The sequence below is a fragment of the Oncorhynchus kisutch genome, linkage group LG24 (assembly GCF_002021735.2).
Source record: "Oncorhynchus kisutch isolate 150728-3 linkage group LG24, Okis_V2, whole genome shotgun sequence".
Taxonomy (NCBI): Eukaryota; Metazoa; Chordata; class Actinopteri; order Salmoniformes; family Salmonidae; genus Oncorhynchus; species Oncorhynchus kisutch.
Genome location: NC_034197.2, coordinates 5,354,981 through 5,378,391, shown reverse-complemented (window position 1 = coordinate 5,378,391; position 23,411 = coordinate 5,354,981). Strand labels below are relative to the sequence as shown.

General features: G+C 43.5%; 1 protein-coding gene across 2 annotated transcripts in view; it reads right to left on the bottom strand.

Annotated features, from left to right (window-relative positions):
* Nucleotides 1–23,411, bottom strand: part of LOC109869730 (forkhead box protein J3) — an 87,970-nt gene that overhangs the window by 48,571 nt on the left and 15,988 nt on the right. For both annotated transcript variants that reach the window (XM_031803475.1, XM_020459995.2), the window contains exons 2-3: nucleotides 22,182–22,285; nucleotides 18,591–19,021 (exon numbers count right to left, since the gene is read on the bottom strand). In XM_031803475.1, coding sequence (XP_031659335.1) covers nucleotides 18,591–18,923 — 333 coding nt within the window. In that variant the 5' untranslated portion in view covers nucleotides 18,924–19,021; nucleotides 22,182–22,285. The remainder of the gene's footprint in view (nucleotides 1–18,590; nucleotides 19,022–22,181; nucleotides 22,286–23,411) is intronic.

Below are 23,411 nucleotides of genomic sequence, written 5' to 3'. Positions count from 1 at the left end.
ACAGTACAATGAACTACTTACAAGGCTTGTAGTCTGCGTCTCACTTTGACACCCAAGGATGAGGATGAGGGAGACTGGCATGGAGACTAGCATCCCATTGGCATATAACAGAACGGATGGATGGTCCTGGTCCCAATCTCATCAAGGGTGGTGTGAAATTATTAAACATGTATTCTCTTCCCTGTTCAAGTCAATATTTTTTCTAGATGGCGTGGAACATGAGTGATCATTGTTCCAGGGGGATTGTTGGAAACTGACTAATTGACACGAGCATGTTTTAGGATGTTTATAACTACACTGCTTAAAAAAAATAAAGGGAACACTTTAACACAATGTAATTCCAAGTCAATCACACTTCTGTGAAATCAAACTGTCCACTTAGGAAGCAACACTGATTGACAATAAATTTCACATGCTATTGTGCAAATGGAATAGACAACAGGTGGAAATTATAGGCATTTAGCAAGACACCCCCAATAAAGGAGTGACCACAGACCACTTCTCAGTTCCTATGCTTCCTAGTTGATGTTTTGGTCACTTTTGAATGCTGGCGGTGCTTTTACTCTAGTGGTAGCATGAGACGGAGTCTACAACTCACACAAGTGGCTCAGGTAGTGCAGCTCATCCAGGATGGCACATCAATGCGAGCTGTGGCAAGAAGGTTTGCTGTGCCTGTCAGCGTAGTGTCCAGAGCATGGCGGCGCTACCAGGAGACAGGCCAGTACATCAGGATACGTGGAGGAGGCCGTAGGAGGGCAACAACCCAGCAGCAGGACCGCTACCTCCGCCTTTGTGCAAGGAGGAGCACTGCCAGAGCCCTGCAAAATGACCTCAAGCAGGCCACAAATGTGCATGTGTCTCCTCAAACGGTCAGAAACAGACTCCATGAGGGTGGTATGAGGGCTCGGCGTCCACAGGTGGGGGTTGTGCTTACAGCCCAACACCGTGCAGGACATTGGCATTTGCCAGAGAACACCAAGATTGGCAAATTCGCCACTGGCGCCCTGTGCTCTTCACAGATGAAAGCAGGTTCACACTGAGCACATGACAGACGTAACAGAGTCTGGAGACGCTGTGGAGAACGTTCTGCTGCCTGCAACATCCTCCAGCATGACCGGTTTGGCGGTGGGTCAGTCATGTGTGGGGTGGCATTTCTTTGGGGGGGCCACACAGCCCTCCATGTGCTCGCCAGAGGTAGCCTGATTGCAATTAGGTACCGAGATGAGATCCTCAGACCCCTTGTGAGACCATATGCTGGTGCTGTTGGCCCTGGGTTCCTCCTAATGCAAGACAATGCTAGACCTCATGTGGCTGGAGTGTGTCAGTAGTTCCTGCAAGAAGAAGGCATTGATGCTATGGACTGGCCCGCCCGTTCCCCAGACCTGAATCCAATTGAGCACATCTGGGACATCATGTCTCACTCCATCCACCAAAGGATGCTTTAGTCCAGGTCTGGGAGGAGATCTCTCAGGAGACCATCAGCGGACCTCATCAGGAGCATGCCCAGGCGTTGTAGGGAGGTCATACAGGCACGTGGAGGCCACACACACACTACTGAGCCTCATTTTGACTTGTTTTACATAAAAGTTGGATCAGCCTGTAGTGTGGTTTTCCACTTTAATTTTGAGTGTGACTCCAAATCCAGACCTCCATGGGTTGATACATTTATTTTCCGTTGATAATTTGTGTGATTTATTTGTCAGCACATTCAACTATGTAAAGAAAAAAGTATTTAATAAGAATATTTCATTCATTCAGATCAAGGATGTGTTATTTTAGTGTTCCCTTTATTTTTTTTGAGCAGTGTATATAAGTGGCCTAGCAGTAGGCAAGAAGGTTTGGCTTGGATGGAATGATTTATGTGCAAATGTATTTGTGGCTAGAGGCAAAGGACATACGGGGCGGGGCCTGTGTTTGAGACAGAATGTTTGCATAAATGGCGTTAGTTGCAGACTCTGGCAGGACCGACATTGGTGTATTCGATGGAGTAAAAACAAGGTATTAACGTCACAGGGAATTGGGAAAGCAGAATTGAATATGACTGGGGCGGAGATTTTTAAGGCTCATAGATTAAGGAAGTGGGTATTAGAGGCTCTGGGGAACAATATCACTCCTCTGTGTATAGTGATACAGGGGATAGCGCGTAGTAGATGGACAGCTAACTGTGCACAACAAAGGCTACTACGAAGTCAAGTTGAACGTCACACATACCCAGATCATGGTGGGTCCGGCGACAAAAATGAGATGGCGATGAGATGGCCGCCGTTTTTTTTGGGGCGATATTTGTAAATTATTTTGTACATAATGTTTCTGCAACTGTATCTTATGGCAGAAAAGAGCTTCTAGATATCAGTACAACGATCACTCACCTCGGATTAGACAAATATTGTTTCAACAACAAGAGCAGCAAGCAGGACTTCTCCAAACACCCCACAGGGCAGACATGCCAATTATTCGCAAAAGGAAGCAACGCAGAGGAAGAAGAGCCGGATGCCTCGTCCGGACCCGCTGAAGGCAACTAGGAAAGCTGCCATTACCGTAAATATTACTCGCCAACATGCAATCATTGGACAAGAAACTAGACGAGGTACGATCATGAATATCCTACCAACGGGACATAAAAAACTGTAATGTCCTATGTTTCACGGAATCGTGGCTGAATGATGGCCGAGATAAGCGCTGCACCGGCAGGATAGAACAGCACACTCCGTTAAGACCAGGGGGGGGCGGTCTGTGCATATTTGTAAACAACAGCTGGTGCACGAAATCTAAGGAAGTCTCTAGATTTTGCTCGCCTGAAGTAGGGTATATTATGATAAATTGCAGGCCACACTACATGCCTAGAGAGTTCTCAGCTATACTTCTCGTGGCTGTTTATTTACCACCACAGACAGATGCCGGCACTAAGATCGCACTCAGCCAGCTGTATAAGAAAATAAGCAAAGCACTCACCCAGAGGTGGCGCTCCTAGTGGCCGGAGACGTTAATGCAGGGAAACTTAAATAAGTTCTACCAAATCTCTATCAACATGTTAAATGTGCAACCAGAGGGGAAAAAACATCTAGATCACCTGTACTCCACACAGAGAGAAGCATCCAAAGCTCTCCCTCGCCCTCCATTTGGTAAATCCGACCACAACTCTATCCTCCCGATTCCTGCTTACAAGCAAAAAATTAAAGCAGGAAGCACCAGTGACTCGGTCTATAAAAAAATTGTCAGAAAGTAGATGCTAAACTACAGGACTGCTTTGCTATCACAGACTGGAACATGTTCCGGGATTCTTCCGATGACAAACAGATCCACAGATGATGCAATCTCTATTGCACTCCATACTGCCCTTTCCCACCTGGACAAAAAGGGACACCGATGTGAGAATGCTATTCATTGACTACAGCTCAGCTTTCAACACCATAGTACCCTCAAAGCTCATCACTAAGCTAAGGAATCTGGGACTAAACACCTCCCTCTGCAACTGGATCCTGGACCTCCTGACGGGCCGCCCCCATGTGTTGAGGGTAGGTAGCAAAACATCTGCCACGCTGATCCTCAACACTGGAGCTCCCCAGGGGTGAGTGCTCATTCCCCTCCTGTCCTCCCTGTTCACCCACGACTGCATGGCCAGGCACAACTCCAACACCATCATTAAGTTTGCTGACGACACAACAGTGGTAGGCCTGATCACCGACGAGACAGCCTATAGGGAGGAGGTCAGAGACCTGGCCGGGTGGTGCCAGAATATCAACCTATCCCTCAACGTAACCAAGACTAAGGAGATGATTGTGGACTACAGGAAAAGGAGCACAGAGCACCGCCGCAAAGCACTTCAGAGGGTAGTGCGTACGGCCCAGTACATCACTGGGGCAAAGCTGCCTGCCTTCCAGGACCTCTACACCAGGTGGTGTCAGAAAGGCCCTGAAAAAGACCCCAGCCACCCCAGTCAGACTGTTCACTCTACTACCGCATAGCAAGCGGTACCGAGTGCCAAGTCTAGGACAAAAAGGCTTCTCAACAGTTTACCCCCAAGTAATAAGACCCTTGGCTATTTATATTGTGTGCTCCCCCCAACCCCTCTTTTACACTGCTACTACTCTCTGTTCATCATATATGCATAATCACTATAACTATACATTCATGTACATACTACCTCAATTGGCCCGACCAAGCAGTGCTCCCGCACATTGGCTAAGCGGGCTATCTGCATTGTGTCCCACCACCCGCCAACACCTCTTTTTACACTGCTGCTACTCTCTGTTCATCGTATATGCATAGTCACTTCGACCACACCCACATGTACATACTACCTCAATAAGCCTGACTAACCGGTATATAGCCTTGCTACTCTTATTTTCAAATGTCTTTTTACTGTTGTTTTATTTCTTTACACACACTTTTTCTTCGCCGCACTATTGGTTAGAGCTTTTCACGGTAAGGTCTACACCAGTTGTATTCGGCGCACGTGACAAATAAACTTTGATTTGATTTGAGTAGCAGAGATAGAGTTGTCATTTCAGACACTAAATTGTCAACGTTCAGTGAGGGGTTGTTCGCTGTAATAGAGTCACATCTCCTGAAGAGTGTGATTAAGAAACATGTGACTCAGAGTTTTGTACGGTTGGACACTCTTCCAACCCCACTAATCTCTCCCCCATTCCTAACCACCAGCAGTGGGACTGAGTGACGATAACAGGAAAGCATCAGAAGGTGGCTGCTTAGCAACCGTTGGGACTCAAATGTTTACACTAACGAGGGTGTTCACAAAAGGGGTGTAGATCACGCTTGGGGTGCGAGATGTGTACCTAACCATAGCACAAGGAAGTATTATCCAACAGATAACGACTGCAGCAGAACATAGGATGTCATTGGAGATGTTGCTGGCTAGAAAACCGGGTAGGAATATGGAGACAGGTAGGGGGTATCTGAAAGATCCTGTCCTAGCTCTATCAGTGAAACAAAGGCAATAGGAGATCAGGAGCAGGAGACACAATCAATGCAAAAGCTATTCTCAAGGCAGTCTCTGTATGGACAGTAACTGAAGAAGCAGTAGTCGTTGTGAAGGATGCTATAGTAACCAAATGGAACAGGACTACAACACAAAATGAGGGGTATTTTGAAGTGTGCTTCATGGGCAGTGTTAGTTGTAGCAGGGGTTACCTTGGTAGCATTGCTGGGATATCACCTGAGGGCACTGATGTTGAAATGTACACTACCGTTCAAAAGTTTGGGGTCACTTAGAAATATTTGTTTTTGAAAGAAAAGCAAATTTTTTGTCCATTAAAATATCAAATTGATCAGAAATACAAATACAGTGTAGACGTTAATATTGTAGATGATTATTGTAGCTGGAAACGGTTGATTTTTAAAAGGAATATCTACATAGGCGTACAGAGGCCCATTATCAGCAATCATCACTCCTGTGTTCCAATGGCATGTTGTGTTAGCTAATCCAAGTTTATAATTTTATGCTGGCCTTCTAGGCAGAGTTGCAAAGAAAAAAAGTCATATCCCAGACTGGCCAATAAAAATAAAAGATTAAGATGGGCAAAAGAACACAAGACAGTGGACAGAGGAACTCTGCCTAGAAGGCCAGCATCCCGGAGTCGCCTCTTCACTGTTAATGTTGAGACTGGTGTTTTGCGGGTACTATTTAATGAAGCTGCAAGTTGAGGACTTCAGGCGTCTGTTTCTCAAACTAGACACTAATGTACTTTGTCCTCTTACTCAGTTGTGCACCGGGGCCTCCCACTCTTTCTATTCTGGTTAGAGCCTGTTTGCACTGTTCTGTGAAGGGAGTAGTACAGTAGTTGATTACAAGATGGCGTAGCAGTCGGACGTCTTGTCGTGTCGTTGTCCTTTGTATATATCGTATATATCGTTTTTTTTTTTTTACATATTTTTCTTCGCATATCTTTTAAAACATTTTGCTAAACCTCAACTTCTGAATACTCTCCTGCAACCCGCCTCACACAATGTTGCTATTTTTTCTGAAGTATATTTACTTCGGATCCGGATCCCCTCAACTGAAGCTAGCCAGCTAACTACCAGCTATCAGTCAGCAAACCATTGCTAGCGGTCTTCAGCTAACCGGTCATCAGCTAACCTTTAGCTCAGAAAGCTCTCGCCAGTTCGAACAACGCGACTCTATCCAGAGCATAACGGACCAATTATAATTTTTTATCCCCGGATTCCCACCGCAAACGGAACATTTTCAGCTGGATCTTCACAACTAGCTAACCGCAACCCCGGATGATTACTCCTGGCTAGCGTTTCCACCCACTTAGCTTGAAGCTAGCCCGGCCAGAGCTCCTGTGCTACCACCGAAGCATACTCCTGGGCTACAATATCCGGACCCACAACCGGTCTATCGATGTCACCGCATGAAGAGGCATAAACAGACTCACCCCATCGCGACGCCCCCCCAAAGGGTAACTTTCTAGCCCTTGCTATCTCCTTGCTTGCTAATTCGGCCTGCTAACTGCTAGCTTGTTTAGCCCCGGTCCGCTAAGTGCTACCTTGTTTAGCCCCAGTCCGCTAAGTGCTACCTTGTTTAGCCCCAGTCCGCTAACTGCTACCTTGTTTAGCCCCGGCCTACTAAATGTTAGCACAGGCCTGCTAACCGTCTGAATCGCCGCGTCCCAAACACTCACTGGACCCATATTTACTTTCAATCTCTTTTCGATTTTTTATTTGTTTATACCTTCCGGTAACCTGCCTCACCCAATGTGATACGGAATCGCTATTATTTTACATTTTTAGAACACACTCAAGAACGTCCAGAAGCTAACCAGCTACAAGCTATTTAGTCATTGTTAGCCACTGCTAGCGGCTTTTACCTTTTACCTTCTGCACAGCCAGCCAGTTTTTTTACCTGGATAATACTCGCCAGTCCAGCTTCCCTGCCCCATCCACCGCTGCCCCCTGGACACTGATCACTTGGCTACAAAGCTGATGCATGCTGGACTGTCCATTAATCACGGTACTCCATTCTGCTTGTTTATGTTTTATCTGTCGGCCCCAGCCGCACTCAGGCTCTGTGTGTAGTTAATCCTACCCTCCCTGCCTAGTCAACGCCATTTTACCTGCTGTTGTTGTGCTAGCTGATTAGCTGTTGTTGTCTCACCTACTGTTTTAGCTAGCTCTCCCAATTCAACACCTGTGATTACTGTATGCCTCGCTGTATGTCTCTCTCAAATGTCAATATGCCTTGTATACTGTTGTTCAGGTTAGTTATAATTGTTTTAGTTTACAATGGAGCCCCTAGTTCCACTCTTCATACCCCTGATACCTCCTTTGTCCCACCTCCCACACATGCGGTGACCTCACCCATTACAACCAGCATGTCCAGTGATACAACCTCTCTCATCATCACCCAGTGCCTGGGCTTACCTTCGCTGTACCCGCACCCCACCATACCCCTGTCTGCGCATTATGCCCTGAATATATTCTACCATGCCCAGAAATCTGCTCCTTTTATTCTGTCCCCAACGCTCTAGGCGACCAGTTTTGATAGCCTTTAGCCGCACCCTCATTCTACTCCTCCTCTGTTCCACGGGTGATGTGGCCCTGTATGTCCCCAGGCACCCTCATTTGTTGACTTCTGTGATCGAAAAAGCTTTGGTTTCACACATGTCAACATCAGCAGCCTCCTCCCTAAGTTTGTTTTACTCACTGCTTTAGCACACTCTGCTAACCCTGATGTCCTTGCCGTGTCTGAATACTGGCTCAGGAAGGCCACCAAAAATTCTGAGATTTCCATACCCAACTATAACATTTTCCGTCAAGATAGAACTGCCAAAGGGGGAGGAGTTGCAGTTTACTGCAGAGATAGCCTGCAAAGTAATGTCATACTTTCCAGGTCCATACCCAAACAGTTTGAACCACTAATTTAGAAAATTACTCTCCAGAAATAAGTCTCTCACTGTTGCCGCCTGCTACCGACCCCCCTCAGCTCCCAGCTGTGCCCTGGACACCATTTGTGAATTGATCGCCCCCCATCTAGCTTCAGAGTTTGTTCTGTTAGGTGACCTAAACTGGGATATGCTTAACACCCCGGCAGTCCTACAATCTAAGCTAGATGCCCTCAATCTCACACAAATCATCAAGGAACCCACCAGGTACAACCCTAAATCTGTAAACAAGGGCACCCTCATAGACGTCATCCTGACCAACTGGCCCTCCAAATACACCTCCGCTGTCTTCAACCAGGATCTCAGCGATCACTGCCTCATTGCCTGTATCCGCTACGGAGCCGCAGTCAAACGACCACACCTCATCACTGTCAAACGCTCCCTAAAACAATTCTGTGAGCAGGCCTTTCTAATCGACCTGGCCCGGGTATCCTGGAAGGACATTGACCTCATCCCGTCAGTTGAGGATGCCTGGTCATTCTTTAAAATTAACTTCCTCACCATTTTAGATAGGCATGCTCCGTTCAAAAAATGCAGAACTAAGAACAGATATAGCCCTTGGTTCACTCCAGACCTGACTGCCCTCGACCAGCACAAAAATATCCTGTGGCGGACTGCAATAGCATCGAACAGTCCCCGCGATATGCAACTGTTCAGGGAAGTCAGGAACCAATACACGCAGTCAGTCAGGAAAGCTAAGGCCAGCTTCTTCAGGCAGAAGTTTGCATCCTGTAGCTCCAACTCCAAAAAGTTCTGGGACACTGTGAAGTCCATGGAGAACAAGAGCACCTCCTCCCAGCTGCCCACTGCACTGAGGCTAGCTAACACTGTCACCACTGATAAATCCATGATTATCGAAAACTTCAACAAGCATTTCTCAACAGATGGCCATGCCTTCCGCCTGGCTACCCTCAACTGCTCTTAAACGCTAGTAAAACCAAATGCATGCTTTTCAACCGTTCGCTGCCTGCACCCACACGCCTGACCAGCATCACCACCCTGGATGGTTCCGACCTTATAGATGTCCACATATTCAAGTACCTAGGTGTCTGGCTAGACTGTAAACTCTCCTTCCAAACTCATATCAAACATCTCCAATCGAAAATCAAGAGTCGGCTTTCTATTCCGCAACAAAGCCTCCTTCACTCACGCCGCCAAACTTATCCTCGTAAAACTGACTATCCTACCGATCCTAGACTTCGGCGATGTCATCTACAAAATTGCTTCCAACACTCTACTCAGCAAACCGGATGCAGTTTATCACAGTGCCATCCGTTTTTGTCACTAAAGCACCTTATACCACCCACCACTGCGACTTGTATGCTCTAGTCGGCTGGCCCTCGCTACATATTCGTCGCCAGACCCACTGGCTCCAGGTCATCTACAAGTCCATGCTAGGTAAAGCTCCGCCTCATCTCAGTTCACTGGTCACGATGGCAACACCCATCCGTAGCACGCGCTCCAGCAGGTGTATCTCACTGATCATCCCTAAAGCCAACACCTCATTTGGCCGCCTTTCGTTCCAGTTCTCTGCTGCCTGTGACTGGAACGAATTGCAAAAATCGCTGAAGTTGGAGACTTTTATCTCCCTCACCAACTTCAAACATCTGCTATCTGAGCAGCTAAACGATCGCTGCAGCTGTACATAGTCTATTGGTAAATAGCCCACCCTTTTCACCTACCTCATCCCCATACTGTTTTTATTTATTTACTTTTCTGCTCTTCTGCACACCAATATCTCTACCTGTACATGACCATCTGATCTTTTATCACTCCAGTGTTAATCTGCAAAATTGTAATTATTTGCCTACCTCCTCATGCCTTTTGCACACATTGTATATAGACCCCCCCTTTGTTTTCTACTGTGTTATTGACTTGTTAATTGTTTACTCCATGTGTAACTCTGTGTTGTCTGTTCACACTGCTATGCTTTATCTTGGCCAGGTCGCAGTTGCAAATGAGAACTTGTTCTCAACTAGCCTACCTGGTTAAATAAAGGTGAAATAAAAAATAAAAAAAATACAGTGTTGTACGAGATCTTCAGTTTGACAATTTCTCACATGGAATAGCCTTAATTTCTCAGAACAAGAATAGACTGACGAGTTTCAGAAGAGAGGTCTTTGTTTCTGGCCATTTTGAGCCTGTAATCGAACCCACAAATGCTGATGCTCCAGATAGGCCAGTTTTCAGCTGTGCTAACATAATTGCAAAAGGGTTTTCTAATGATCAATTAGCTAATCCAAGTTTATAATTTAAAAAGGCTAACACAATGTGCCATTGGAACACAGGAGTAATGGTTGCTGATAATGGCCTTCTGTACGCCTATGTAGATATTCCAATAAAAATCTGCATGTTTCGGGCTACAATAGTCATTTACAACCTTAAAATGTCTACACTGTATTTTATCAATTATGTTTTGTTTTTTTATTGACAAAAAGTGCTTTTTTCAAAAACAAGGACATTTCTAAGTGAGCCCAAACTTTTGAACGGTAGTGTATATACACACAGTGGTGATTTGCCTCAAGATGAGGTAAAGTTGATTAAGGTCACTGCACGTGCATATCGGGTGGCTATGGAGAAAGATGGGGAGCAAAGTGAAAATTATATGGCGTTAGAACATCTTTTGTAACCTGTGGCCTAACGGGGTGGACTGGGTGAAAGCATGACGTTTTTTAGGGCCTTCATTTTTCTGGACCCCAGCAGAAAAGTATCCCGAAGGTATAGAGACTAAGAGTGGGACTTAAAGTTATCAAACTTTGATTTCTTTGCATATATAATTATTAATAGCTTAACACATTATTAACTTCTTGAGTGTAGGGGGCAGGATTTTCGCTTTTGGCTAAAAAAAAAACGTACCCATTTGAAACTGCCTATTTCTCAGGCCCAGAAACTATAATATGCATATAATTGTCAGATTAGGATAAAGAACTCGAAAGTTTCCAAAACTGTCAAAATATTGTCTGTGAGTATAACAGAACTGATATTGCAGGCGAAACCTGAGGAAAATCCAACAAGGAAGTGCTGTTTTTCCTGAAAGCTCTCCGTTCCATTGGATGCCTTGCCTCCATGTAAAGAGATATCAACCAGATTCCTTTTCCTATGGCTTCCTCAAGGTGTCAGTCTTTAGACATAGTTTCAGGCTTTTATTTTGAAAAATGAGCAAGAAAGATCACATCGCGTCAGTGGATAGCTGGGTGTCCGCAGAGTTTTGCTTGCGCAACAGTGGGGCAGTCATTGTCTCTCCCATTGAAAAAGCTACAGTCCCAGTTGATATATTATCGATTATATATTTGAAAAACAACCTGAGGATTGATTATAAAAAATGTTTGACATGTTTCTGTGGACATTACGGATACTATTTGGAATTTGTCTGCGATGTCGTGACCACTCGAGCCTGTGGATTTCTGAACATAACGCGCCAAACAAATGGAGGTATTTTGGATATAAAAATAATCTTTATGGAACAAAAGGAACATATATTGTGTAACTGGGAGTCTTGTGAGTGCAAACATCTGAAGATAATCAAAGGTAAGCGATTTAATCAGTTGTACAATAGGGAGGGGGAATAAGATTGTGGATAGTGTGATTAAGTCTCAGAAGTGTAAATGTATAAATCAACTGTGAACGTTAATCATGTTTTAGTCATTTCAAAGTTAATGTATGTTATGTAACAGTATGTTCAAAAAGGAAGGACTGTTGGATTCTAGCTTGAAATGTATACTTATTCCTGTTACTATACTAGAACTACTTTACATGTATAATGTAATTGTCTTATGGAGAGGACAAAAGGGCAACAGTCTGGTTTCAGTCGCTGAGAAGGTTGAATAGCCGTGGATTAGGGAGGAGTAAGTAATGTGGGCCGAGGTCAGGTCAGATGAAGTGACAAGGAACAGTTCTATTACACACACACACACCACGTAAGTTCCTGCCTAGCAACAGAGATGTATTGGCTGTCCAGATGTGCAAGGAGAAGACTAATAGGAGGGTATAAATACTTGTGCTGGTGGAACCATATATCTTTGTCTTTTCAGCTGTTTGACCCAGTGGGTGAATAACCCTGGTTTGAGCTTTGACTAGTTGTCAAAGCTTAAACCAAGTTTAGGAAAGCTATGATCCCTTATTGATGGCACCTGTTAAATCCACTTCAAAATCAGTGTAGATGAAGGGGAAGAGACAGGTTAAAACCTCTGTGTTAGGGGGCAGTATTTTCAATTTTTGGGAAAAAAAACCATTCCCGTTTTAAACGGGATATTTTGTCAAGAAAATATGCTAAAATATGCATATAATTGACAGCTTTGGATAGAAAACACTAACGTTTCCAAAACTGTAAAGGTATTGTCTGTGAGTATAACAGAACTGATGTTGCAGGCGAAAGCCTGCGAAAAATCCAATCCAGAAGTGCCCCAGGTTTTGAAAGCGCTGCGTTCCAATGACTCCCCATTCAGCTGTGAATGTACCATCAACGAGCTTACGCTTTCTACGTATTCCCAAGGTGTCTACAGCATTGTGACGTAGTTTTACACATCTCTGTTGAAGAATAGCCATAGGCGGCCACATTGCGTAAGTGGTCACATGGTGGCTCCGAGAGAGATTCTCATGTAAAATACAGAGGTAGCCATTATTCCAATCGGTCCTAGTGAAAAACGAAAGGTCCCGACGGATATATTATCGAATAGATATTAGAAAAACACCTTGAGGATGGATTCTACACAACGTTACCATGTTTCCGTCGATATTATGGAGCTAATTTGGAATATTTTTTGGCGTTGTGGTGACTGCAATTCCCGGCGATTTCTCAGCCAAACATGAAGAACAAATGGAGCTATTTTGCCTACAAAAATAATATTTAGGGGAAAAAAATGAACTTTGGCTGTCTACCTGGGAGTCCCGTGAGTGAAAACACGAGCTGAAAATCTGAGATGACAGGGTGATTAACAAAAGGCTAAGCTGTGTTCCAATATATTTCACTTGTGATTTTCATGAATAGGAAGATTTTCTAGGAAGATTTATGTCCATTGCATTATGCTAACTAGTGTCAGATGATGACAACGGTCCAGTTCACGGGATGGGGTGTCACTACAGGTTAAAGAAGGATTTTTAAGCATTGACACAATTAAGACATGGATTGCATGTGTGTCATTTAGAGGGTGAATGGGCAAGACAAGATTTGTCTATGCAGACAACACCAGTTAGCAGTGTCTGTTGTTCCAATAACACTCTTGGAGCGTCAGCAGATTTGTCCTAGGGCTCCCAGGGCACACTGACAGATTGTCAAAGGGCGAGAGAGAGAGAGAGAGAGCGATATGGAGACTGAGACAAAGCCAGATACAGAGAGAAAGACAGAGATTAAAAGGGAAAGAGAAACACAGTAAGATGGCAAACAAAATTGTTATGAGAGAGGATGAGGATTACAGGTAGAGAGAGCTAAATAAAGACAGCGTGTGTGGTGGAGGGGTTGGAAGAGAGTAGGGTGGGGAGTCTGGGGACGGGAGAGACATTGTAACATCTAAATATCCTCTGGGATCTAGAGACATCACTGGGACACCTTAACGACAGGTGACAGACACATCCTGTATGGATAGGGGGTTGAATACGAGTCACTGCTTCAAACGCAGCCAAATAGATTAACATTCCATTTGATGGCGCACCACCCCACCCACTTAGTGGAGAATGGTAAGTCTGCCATTAGTGGAACCCATTGTGTGAGTGATGGGCACAAAGAGATTCAAGGAGACAGAGCTTCCACTGTCCCTGGGGACCTAGCGAGGATCCGTGTGTGTGTGAGAGCTGTTTATAGGCCGACAAAAAAATACACTATAGCGCAGCAAAGCTTGAACAAATCTGCTGCCAGACTTGGAATGAAAGGAAACTTTGTAATTTCCAAGATGGCAGAAACTGGAGAAAGGTTGGCCATGGTGAACGGCTCCTTCCTTAGTGGATTTGTCGACCTAGTCCTCATTCACGTATCAGTGGTTATACATGGAATTTGTATTTTATTTTTATTGAATCAGATCTACCTAAAATCCTCTTCACTGCATCAAGCATCCTTGACGTCATCTCCCTAACGTGTCACATCCAGACAAACATTTTCTTCCTAATAAAAAATATTCAAAAAACGAACAGTCATCCATCAGAAAAATATAAACAAATACAATTTTAGTTTGTGTGACAATTTTAGTTTGTGTGACAAAATAAGCAATCTAAAACGCTGTGAAATATATTTTCAATAACCATAAGTATTGTATTTTCAGCTGGTGTACAAAACCAAAACCAAAAGATGCAAAAACAAAACATTAGAATGGGAAGCATAGAAGCAGCACACATAGAACAGATCTACCTCTTCTTAGACTTTTGTTACATTCTAGATTTCTGGTACAAACTCCAGGCGGAAACCAAGAAAGCTCAAACTAGATTTATTACACCCAACTGGATGCTTCAACTGAGAACATAAAGATGCAGTCACAGTCTTATAACTTCAATTCAGTACATGAGGTAACATCACAGTAGGACGACCCAGGCTGGGCCAGAAGGTGGTCTGGCTCGGACTTCCCTTCTTGAGATACAAGTCAGCTATCTGCATCCTGTTATCCTCACTCCACTCCCCAGCTGTGACATTGAAACTAGACAGCTAGACATCATACCCCAGACAGATAGTTTCTATTCATTTCTGCAAAATATATTCTAACCCCTGACAAATAGCTAATTACCAACCCTTATGAAATCATTCTTACCCTCAGACAGACCCTTTTTGTATTTTCCCTATGCCTAAATACATTACTCAAAGATTATTGAACCTAACCCATACCAGAAAATGTACTACTGAATCGCTAATTCTACAAGGTGCTCTGTTCATAACTGTCTCCAACATTGTCACGTCTACTCCCGCTCCTCCCCTCCAGCGTTCGACGTTGCCGGTTTCCTAACCACTGGTCCTGGGAACCATCAACCATCACACCTGGCTTTCATCATTACGAACACCTGGACTTCATTACCTCACTCATTATCTCCCCTTTATCTGGCACTCCCTTAGGTTCCTTACAAAGGCAGAATGGTTTTTGTTGCTTATGTCTAGATGCTACTCCTACGTTGTATCGTTTCATGTTATATTAAACTTACCATCTGCTTCTCGACTCCCAGTGTCTACGGTACAGAATACTGCCTCACAAAAATTTAAGCACCAGGAAATCAGAACATCTCCCAGATGGTCGACGAGCAGGGATACCAACTTCGTCAACACCCCGAATAGCTGGCACAACTAGGGATGGCTATGGAAGAGGTTCTTCGCAGTGTTCAACGTCTCGAACGTCCAAGAGGCGTTGCCTTCAACTAGCAGAGAATACTCTACCACCAGTTGACCCAGCACACCAGCAGCATGCCCAGGTCAGCCATGCCCATTTGTCCCTCCCAGATAAAGATGGCACCCCATTTAAACGTCTTGACATTGCGCACCAGATAGGAGCACGTACCACGAGAGGCCCACGGTTGCCACAGTTATTAGCCTTAGGTCATTAATATGGTCAAATCCGGAAACTATCATTTCGAAAACAAAACGTTTATTCTTTCAGTGAAATACAGAACAGTTCCGTATTTTATTGAATGGGTGGCATCCATAAGTCTAAATATTCCTGTTACATTGAACAACCTTCAATGTTATGTCATAATTATGGCAAATTCGTTTGCAACGAGCCAGGCGGCCCAAACTGTGGCATATACCGTGACTCTGCGTGCAATGAGCGCAAGAGAAGTGACAATTTCCCTAGTTTAATATTGCCTGCTAACCTGAACTTAACTAAATATGCAGGTTTAATAAAATATACTTCTGTATTGATTTTAAGAAAGGCATTGATGTTTATGGTTAGGTACATTCGTGCAACGATTGTGCTTTTTTTGCAAATGCGCTTTTGTTAAATCATCCCCCGTTTGGCTAAATTTGCTGTATTTGTTAGGAATAGATAGTCTTCACACGGTTCAACGAGTCAGGCGGCCCAAACTGATGCATATACCCTGACTCTATTGCACAAAACATAAGAGAAGTGACAATTTCCTTAGTTAAAAGAAATTCATGTTAGCAGGCAATATTAACTAAATATGCAGGTTTTAAAATATATACTTGTGTATTGATTTTAAGGTGTTGATATTTATGGTTAGGTACACATTGGTGCAACGACAGTGGTTTTTCAAATTTTTCAAATCACCCGTTTGGCGGAGTAGGTTATGATTCAATGATTAATTAACAGGCACCGCATCGATTATATGCAACGCAGGACAAGCTAGTAATATCAACCATGTATAGTTAACTAGTGATTATGTTAAGATTGTTTTTTTAAAGATATGTTTAATGCTAGCTAGCACCTTACCTTGGCTCCTTTTGCTGCACTCGCATAACAGGTAGTCAGCCTGCCACGCAGTCTCCTTGTGGAGTGCAATGTAATCGGCCATGATCAGTGTCCAAAAATGTGGATTACCGATTATGAAAACTTGTAATCGGCACTAATTAGTCGGCCATTCCGATGAAATCGGTCAACCTCTAATGTGTAGCGTAAACCCAGTCTCAATCAAGATCTCAAACTCTTTACCACACAACCATAAAGAGTATCAAATCTCCGTAGTCTTCAACTACTGTACAACTGACCACAAAACACGGTATAATTCCCACTAAAACAAATTAAAAACCGTACGCAAAAAAGTTGTCGGTCAGTCAGATAATCCAATCCGCCAACAGATCCAGCGGAGACCAAATGTGATGTGTAGTCCAAAAGGAAGAAATTAGTGGATCTGATCCCGTTTAAACTTGGGACCAGACTTGAGGCGTCTGTTTCTCAAACTAGACATTAATGTACTTGTCCTCTTTCTCAGTTGTGCACCGGGGCCTCCCACTCCTTTCTATTCTGGTTAGAGACAGTTTGCACTGTTCTGTGAAGGGAGTAGTACAGTGTTGTACGAGATCTTCAGTTTCTTGGCAATTTCTTGCATGGAATAGCCTTAATTTCTCAGAACAAGAATAGTTTAAGAAAGGACTTTGTTTCTAGCCATTTTGAGCCTGTAATTAAACCCACAAATGCTGATGCTCCAGATACTCAACTAGTCTGAAGGACAGTTTTATTGCTTCTTTAATCAGGACAATAGTTTTCAGCTGTGCTAACAATTGCAAAAGGGTTTTCTAATGATCAATTATCCTTTTAAAATTATAAAATTGGATTAGCTAACACAACGTGCCATTGGAACACAGGAGTGATAGTTGCTGATGGGCCTCGGTAGACATTCCAATAAAAAAAAAAGAACCTGCCGTTTACAGCTACAATAATCATTTACAACATTAACCATGTCTACACTGTATTTCTGATACATTTGATGTTATTTTAATGGACAAAATGCGATACGATATGTATTGCGATTCTATATGTACTTGATACTCTGAATCACAAAATCAGTGTTTCAAACATATTGCTCACCATAGGTCAGCTGCAGAGGGAAAAGAGAGCCATGAGAAAACAAGATTTGATCAGTCATAGAAATAGAAGTGCTGAAAACAAAATTGTCTCCCTGTTTAAAAAGATACAGACCAAGCTAGGAAGGAAAAAAACAGGAGTTATGTGATTTAGTCAAAAATAATATCCCGATTTGTAACTTTTTCCCCCCCCTTTTCACTAGTACATATGCAGGTATGCATGTAAACACACGTCGTCATAGCTCATAGTAACATGAAACTAAACATGTTTATTACGGCTTATAAAGCCGCAGCAGAGCACCTCTTTCCATAACAGCTGGTATCAAACGAGCTATTGAGATCCCAAATGGCACCCTATTCCCTTGTAGTGCACTACTTTTCAAAAGCATCGACATTGTTAAGAGAATAGGGGACCATTTTGGACGCATCCCATGTCCTGCTCCCTCATACCATGTGGACGTGTTATGGCCTTGACGAGTTATCTGATTACACTCTGCATCCTGTGGCTAAAGCGCTTGTGTTCAAAATGGGAGAGGAGTTAGCATTGGTTTCCAGCCCCTCCTGCCTGAGTATCCACATTATCATACAAAGCAAACGTGTGCTTGAACTGGGTAGTAAACTCCCCGATACCCATCTTCTCTAACTGTGGCGGCCCACTAATCTGTAGACTGCACACGTATGCCTACCTGAGATGGAAGTCGCTCTTACTCACTGTGCGTGAGTGAGTGTGAGTGACTGTGCATCTGTGTGTGTGTAGTACAAGCTCTTTTAGTTGTACATTAACAGTATATTCTCCAAATCAAAGAACCCAGAGACTGCTTGGGCTTCATGTCTGTCTCCCACTGTGTGCAGCTGATAGTAATCAACTCGACTAATGAATTTGCTCACGTTCCCTTTGATGCAGATCACCGTTTCAACCACAGCATCTTTACACTGGGCCAGGTACATCTGGGAGTAAATGTTTACAGCTTGAGGCTGAGAAGTGGGCCTATTAGTTCATGTGCCAGATTACTGTATATTTCATCATCTGGAGTCAACAAAATGTATATGCACAATACAGTGTGCCTGTATTCCTAGGATATTTAGTAAAGTAATTTCCTTAAAGGGATAGTTCAATGTTATCACACCTTTCATGAGTTCAAAAAACTGCAGACGTCAATCCCAAACAAACTGATTCTTAAGTTAACCATCCCTTTAATGCACCCTCACGCTTCTACTCGTCAGTTTCCACCCCTTACCTTCCAGCCGCTGCCTGCCTCCCAGTAGTAGGGGAAGTTGTCACAGATCCATTGGTAGATCTCGCTGAGGGTCATCCTCTTGTGTGGCGAGCCATTAATGGCGAAGGTGATGAGGCTGGCGTAGCTATAGGGTGGCTTGCCGTCCCGGTGCTGGGCCGCCTCCTCCTGGTCCAGTGTTGTGCCCGGGTCCAGCGGGGTGCTCTTCTTGCCCGGCCCGTGGCCATGATGCCCGTGGTGGTGGTGCCCTGAGTCGGACTTCTGGATGGCCGCCCGCATGGTGAGCTGGGGAAGCCAGTCCATGGAGGTCAGGCTGCTACCTAGTTCAGTGGTCATGGTGGTGAAGGGTTGTGGGAGTTGGGAGGGGAGGGACTCAGGGGGATTCTCTCCTTTGGCTCACTGGATTGCTGTTGCACTGCAGTCCCGGCTGAATTCTGGAAGAAAAGGAGGATGTTTGCTATACAACTGCTCATTTTGATAGAACAAACTGTATAACAGATATGCTGTTTTTTTTTTTATCATAGCCAAAAAACAACCGTATTGGGTGGATAAAGGAGAACACTAGAATAAACATACAGATATGGTTTGAAGCTGACTGGGCTACAGATGTGTCAGGAGATAGGATATAGTTCATTATTATTCTTTTCATGGAATGGTCCAGATTTCAGCACAGCAAATACTGTGTCTGGCATAGCTTCCCTCAATTTAAAGACGCACTATGCTAAATCGCCCTTCCATTTCCGGGTTGATACAATTCTAATAGTTTGCTTAATTTCCATTTGTGACAATACAAGCAAGTATACTGTAGAGCAGTAGCTCCCAAACGTTGTACCCCCTCAAGTATTCAACCTCCAGCTGCGTACCCCCTCTAAGCACCAGGGTCAGCGCATTCTCAAATATTGTTTCTTGCCATCATTGCAAGCCTACCAAACACACACTCTATACGATACATTTATTAAACATTAGAATGAGTGAGTTGTCTTCACAAGCCGGCTCGTAGGAAGTGACAGAGCTCTTATAGGACCAGGGCACAAATATAATAATCAATCAATTGTGCTCTTTATTTAGTCATCTTAAATATGAAAATGGTGAAATACTCAGTACAGGTTAAATGAGAAGGGTGTGCTGGAAAGGATGCACATAACTCACTCTCCAATACATCATTGCAGTCTTAAATCATTTTCTACACAGTCTGTGCCTGTAATTAGATTTCATGCTAGTGACGGCCGAGAATCCATTCTCACATCGGTACGTGGTTGCAAATGGCATCAGTGTCTTACGTGATTTTCCAAGGCAGGATACAATCCAGAAATCTGTCAGTAGCTTCTGATTAAATTACATTTTCACAGAACCGTTTGACGCAATTTTGATGAAGCTCTCGCATTCAGATATCAGAAATGTGGACTGGAGGCAAGGCAAGAAAGGGATAACAAATCCAGTTGTGTGTCAGTTAAGTACCCACGTGATTGCGCACCCAACTCACTGCGGTGCTTCACTATATCACATTTGACATTGTCCGTAAGCTTGAGTTCATTTGCACACACAAAAACATACAATGATGGAAAGACTTGTGTTGTCCTTGTTAATGCAGACAGAGAAGAGCTCCAACTTCTTAATAATAGCCTCAATTTTGTCCCGCACATTGAATCTAGTTGCGGAGAGTCCCTGTAATCCTAGATTCAGATCATTCAGGTGAGGAAAAAACATCAACCAGATAAGCCTAAAGTTGGCCTGTTTCTCAATTTTTTAAAAACCTGTCAAGACTTTGCACATTGATAAGCAGCACACTTCTGTAGGTTGTAAAAGCGTTACATGGTCGCTGCCTATATCATTGCATAATGCAGAAAATACAAAGTTCAGGGGACTTGCTTTAAAGTTAAACCATTTTCACTGTAGTGTCCAAAACATCTTTCAAGCTGTCAGGCATTCCTTGACAGCAAGAGCTTCTCAGTGGATGCTGCAGTGTACCCAAGTAGCGTCAGGAGCAACTGCTTGCAGATGCGTTACCACTCCACTGTCTCCCTGTCATGGCTATTGTGCCACCGGTACAGATACCAACACATCTTGACCACCAAAGTCCATTTGAGGTCACAAAGTTGTCCAGTACTTTAAAAAACTATCCTCTCCTGTTGTCCTGGTTTCCAGTGGTTTGCAGAAGAGGATGTCTTCCTTTATTGACCCCCTATAAACATAACGGACATATACCAGGAGCTGTGCCAGGCCCGACACGTCTGTTGACTCATCCAGCAGTAACGCATAGAATTCACTGGCTTGTATGCGAAGCAGTAATTGTTTCAAAACATCTCCTGCCATGTCACTGATGCGTCGTGAAACTGTGTTTTTTGATGAAGTCATTGCCTGTATAGTTTTTTTTGGCCTTTCCCCCCCAGCATTGTCCCATCAATATCTGCGGCAGCAGGGAGAATGAAGTCCTCCACAATAGTACGAGGCTTGCCTGTCCTAGCCACTCGGTAGCTCACCATATAAGACGCTTCCAGACCCTTATTAATGGTATCTGTTGCTCTTATAAATGTCTTGCTACTCAAGAGTCATCTTAATTCTTGCTCAAAAAACTCCTGTGGCTTATTTTTCAAATTGGCATGTTTGCATCTAAATGTCTGCGCAAGAGAAGGTTTCATCGAGTTGTGAGATAGTACTTTTGCACATATAACACACAGTGGCTGAGGAAAGGCACTACTCCCAATATAAGTGAACCCCAAATCAATGATGTTCTCATCATCTTTGCGCCTCTTCGATGGTCCACAACGTCCCTGTCTGTTGTTCGGTGCTTTCCCGGGTAAGGTAGCAGTAGCTCTTTGGCTGCATCAGATTGACAACTGTCAGTGTCCATGCTAGCTTGGCTAACAAGAAATTTAGAATTACTGATGCTAGCATTGAATGTGCTCGTGGAAGCAGAACTTGTGTCGTCAACAGGTGCAGTAGTGCTGGTAGTAGCAGTACTACCAGTAGAGCTGGTATGTGTCTATGGACTCTGGCCTTACTTTTTTTTAACCATAAATCAATTTTCAAGCAAACGGAATGAGCAGCAGCTACGTTTGGCTACATTCGGACCGTTGGTGGAATTCATGCGAGAGTTTTTGGCAGTGAAACGAGGCTAGTCAGGCGAGAAAGAAACTTCACCCAAATATATAGCCCCATTGAAAAATCTAAATGGACTGTTTGAAAATGTGAAGACATTTTTTTGCCGTACACCCAGCGGCATTGTGCGTACCCCAGTTTGGTAATACCTGGTGTAGAGAATCATTGTACCATCTAAAACATTGTGTTTGAAGCTGGTGTAGAAAACCGAAAGCATACGAAACTTAACAGGAAGCATAGAAATAGCACACACAGAACAGATCTACCTTTCTTCTTAGACTTGCTTTCAATTAGAATGACAGATCTATAAGTTACAATTATATGTATATTTGGTTGGGTCGCCCAAAAAGTTACATATCACAGCTTTAAAAAATATATTTTATACAGCCTAGCAACTGTTTCCTCTGAGTCTGAACTTCACTCAAACCTATATATATAAAAAAGTATGGTCAATTGTAAAGACTGCAAACATTAACATATTAACAAAATTCTTACTCTTTTCGTTTCTTGCCATCTCTCCTTTGGCTCACGCATCTGTGGAATGTACTGTATCCAAAGGTAGAGTAGTGCTATGGTGCATGTTCATTCAGGATCCAATGCTGTAAAACAGAAAGCAAGAAGGTGAGTTTGTCAAGTCCTGGCTGACACACAGAGACCCATAAATAAATGCCTTCGCAATATCACAAAGCCACCCAACACAACAGCAAAACTATTCCTCAGAGTTCTGTCTATCCAGCTTCCCTCTATCATTCTCCATCCAACCAAGTAGAAATGGCAACTTAATCTGGAGTAACTAAAAGCTTGAATTGTTTTCACAACTGACTGCCAAAATGGGGGAACAGCTCGGGAGCAATTCCAATTCTTCAGCGGAACCCGGAAGGACAGAATAGGATTGAATATTTTCCCGGTATTTTAGAAATGTTCCATCCCGAGAAAATGACTTTTTTCCCCTGGTAACCCCGTATTTCCTGACAAAACTGGAAATGTCTGCATTTGATAAGAGCTTTGATTAGCATAAATTCAGACCTGATGCTACCGGAGCCTGATGAGTCATTTATTAAATACATTTTATGAGCCCATGCCCAAATGATTGTGCCCTTATACAATACATATGATAGGATACTGCCCATTATGTATGACAGAAAAACATGAAAAGCCCATAGATGTTGCTGGCTATATGGTATCTTGGGCAAATAAATTAAACTAGCTCCAGTAGGTTCATCAGTTTGAGTGTAGCCTATTGAATTATATGGACTGGAATTACGCACATTTAAACCATGATAAAACGGAAGAGAAAGTGATTCTGGTGCAGCAGATGCAGCCTACAAAGTCACAAGTATAGGCTAGTGATTTGGATAATAAAATATAAAATGGGGCATAATTGTGTAATTAGTAGGCTGACATTTTTCCACTAATCTTATTAGCCTATCCTTCGTCGCTTTCAACAGTTTTCCTTATCTTCATCATTCTAATGACATCCTTGAATAATGTGTGACTGGAATTATATGCAGAAGGCTTTCTTTTCTTTACGAAGATTGATTAAATGGTTATGGGTCTGAATAAATAACTGCTACAGCCTACCCCCCAAAAGTATGCGTCCCTCTTCAAGTAGTCCATTGGTGTAGGAAATGTGACAAAAGAAATGTCCAGCAAGCTATTCTAGTCAAGATGTTACTGCATGGGACCAAGAGCTAAGGAGCATTTGAGGAGGCCAGCGGAGCACAG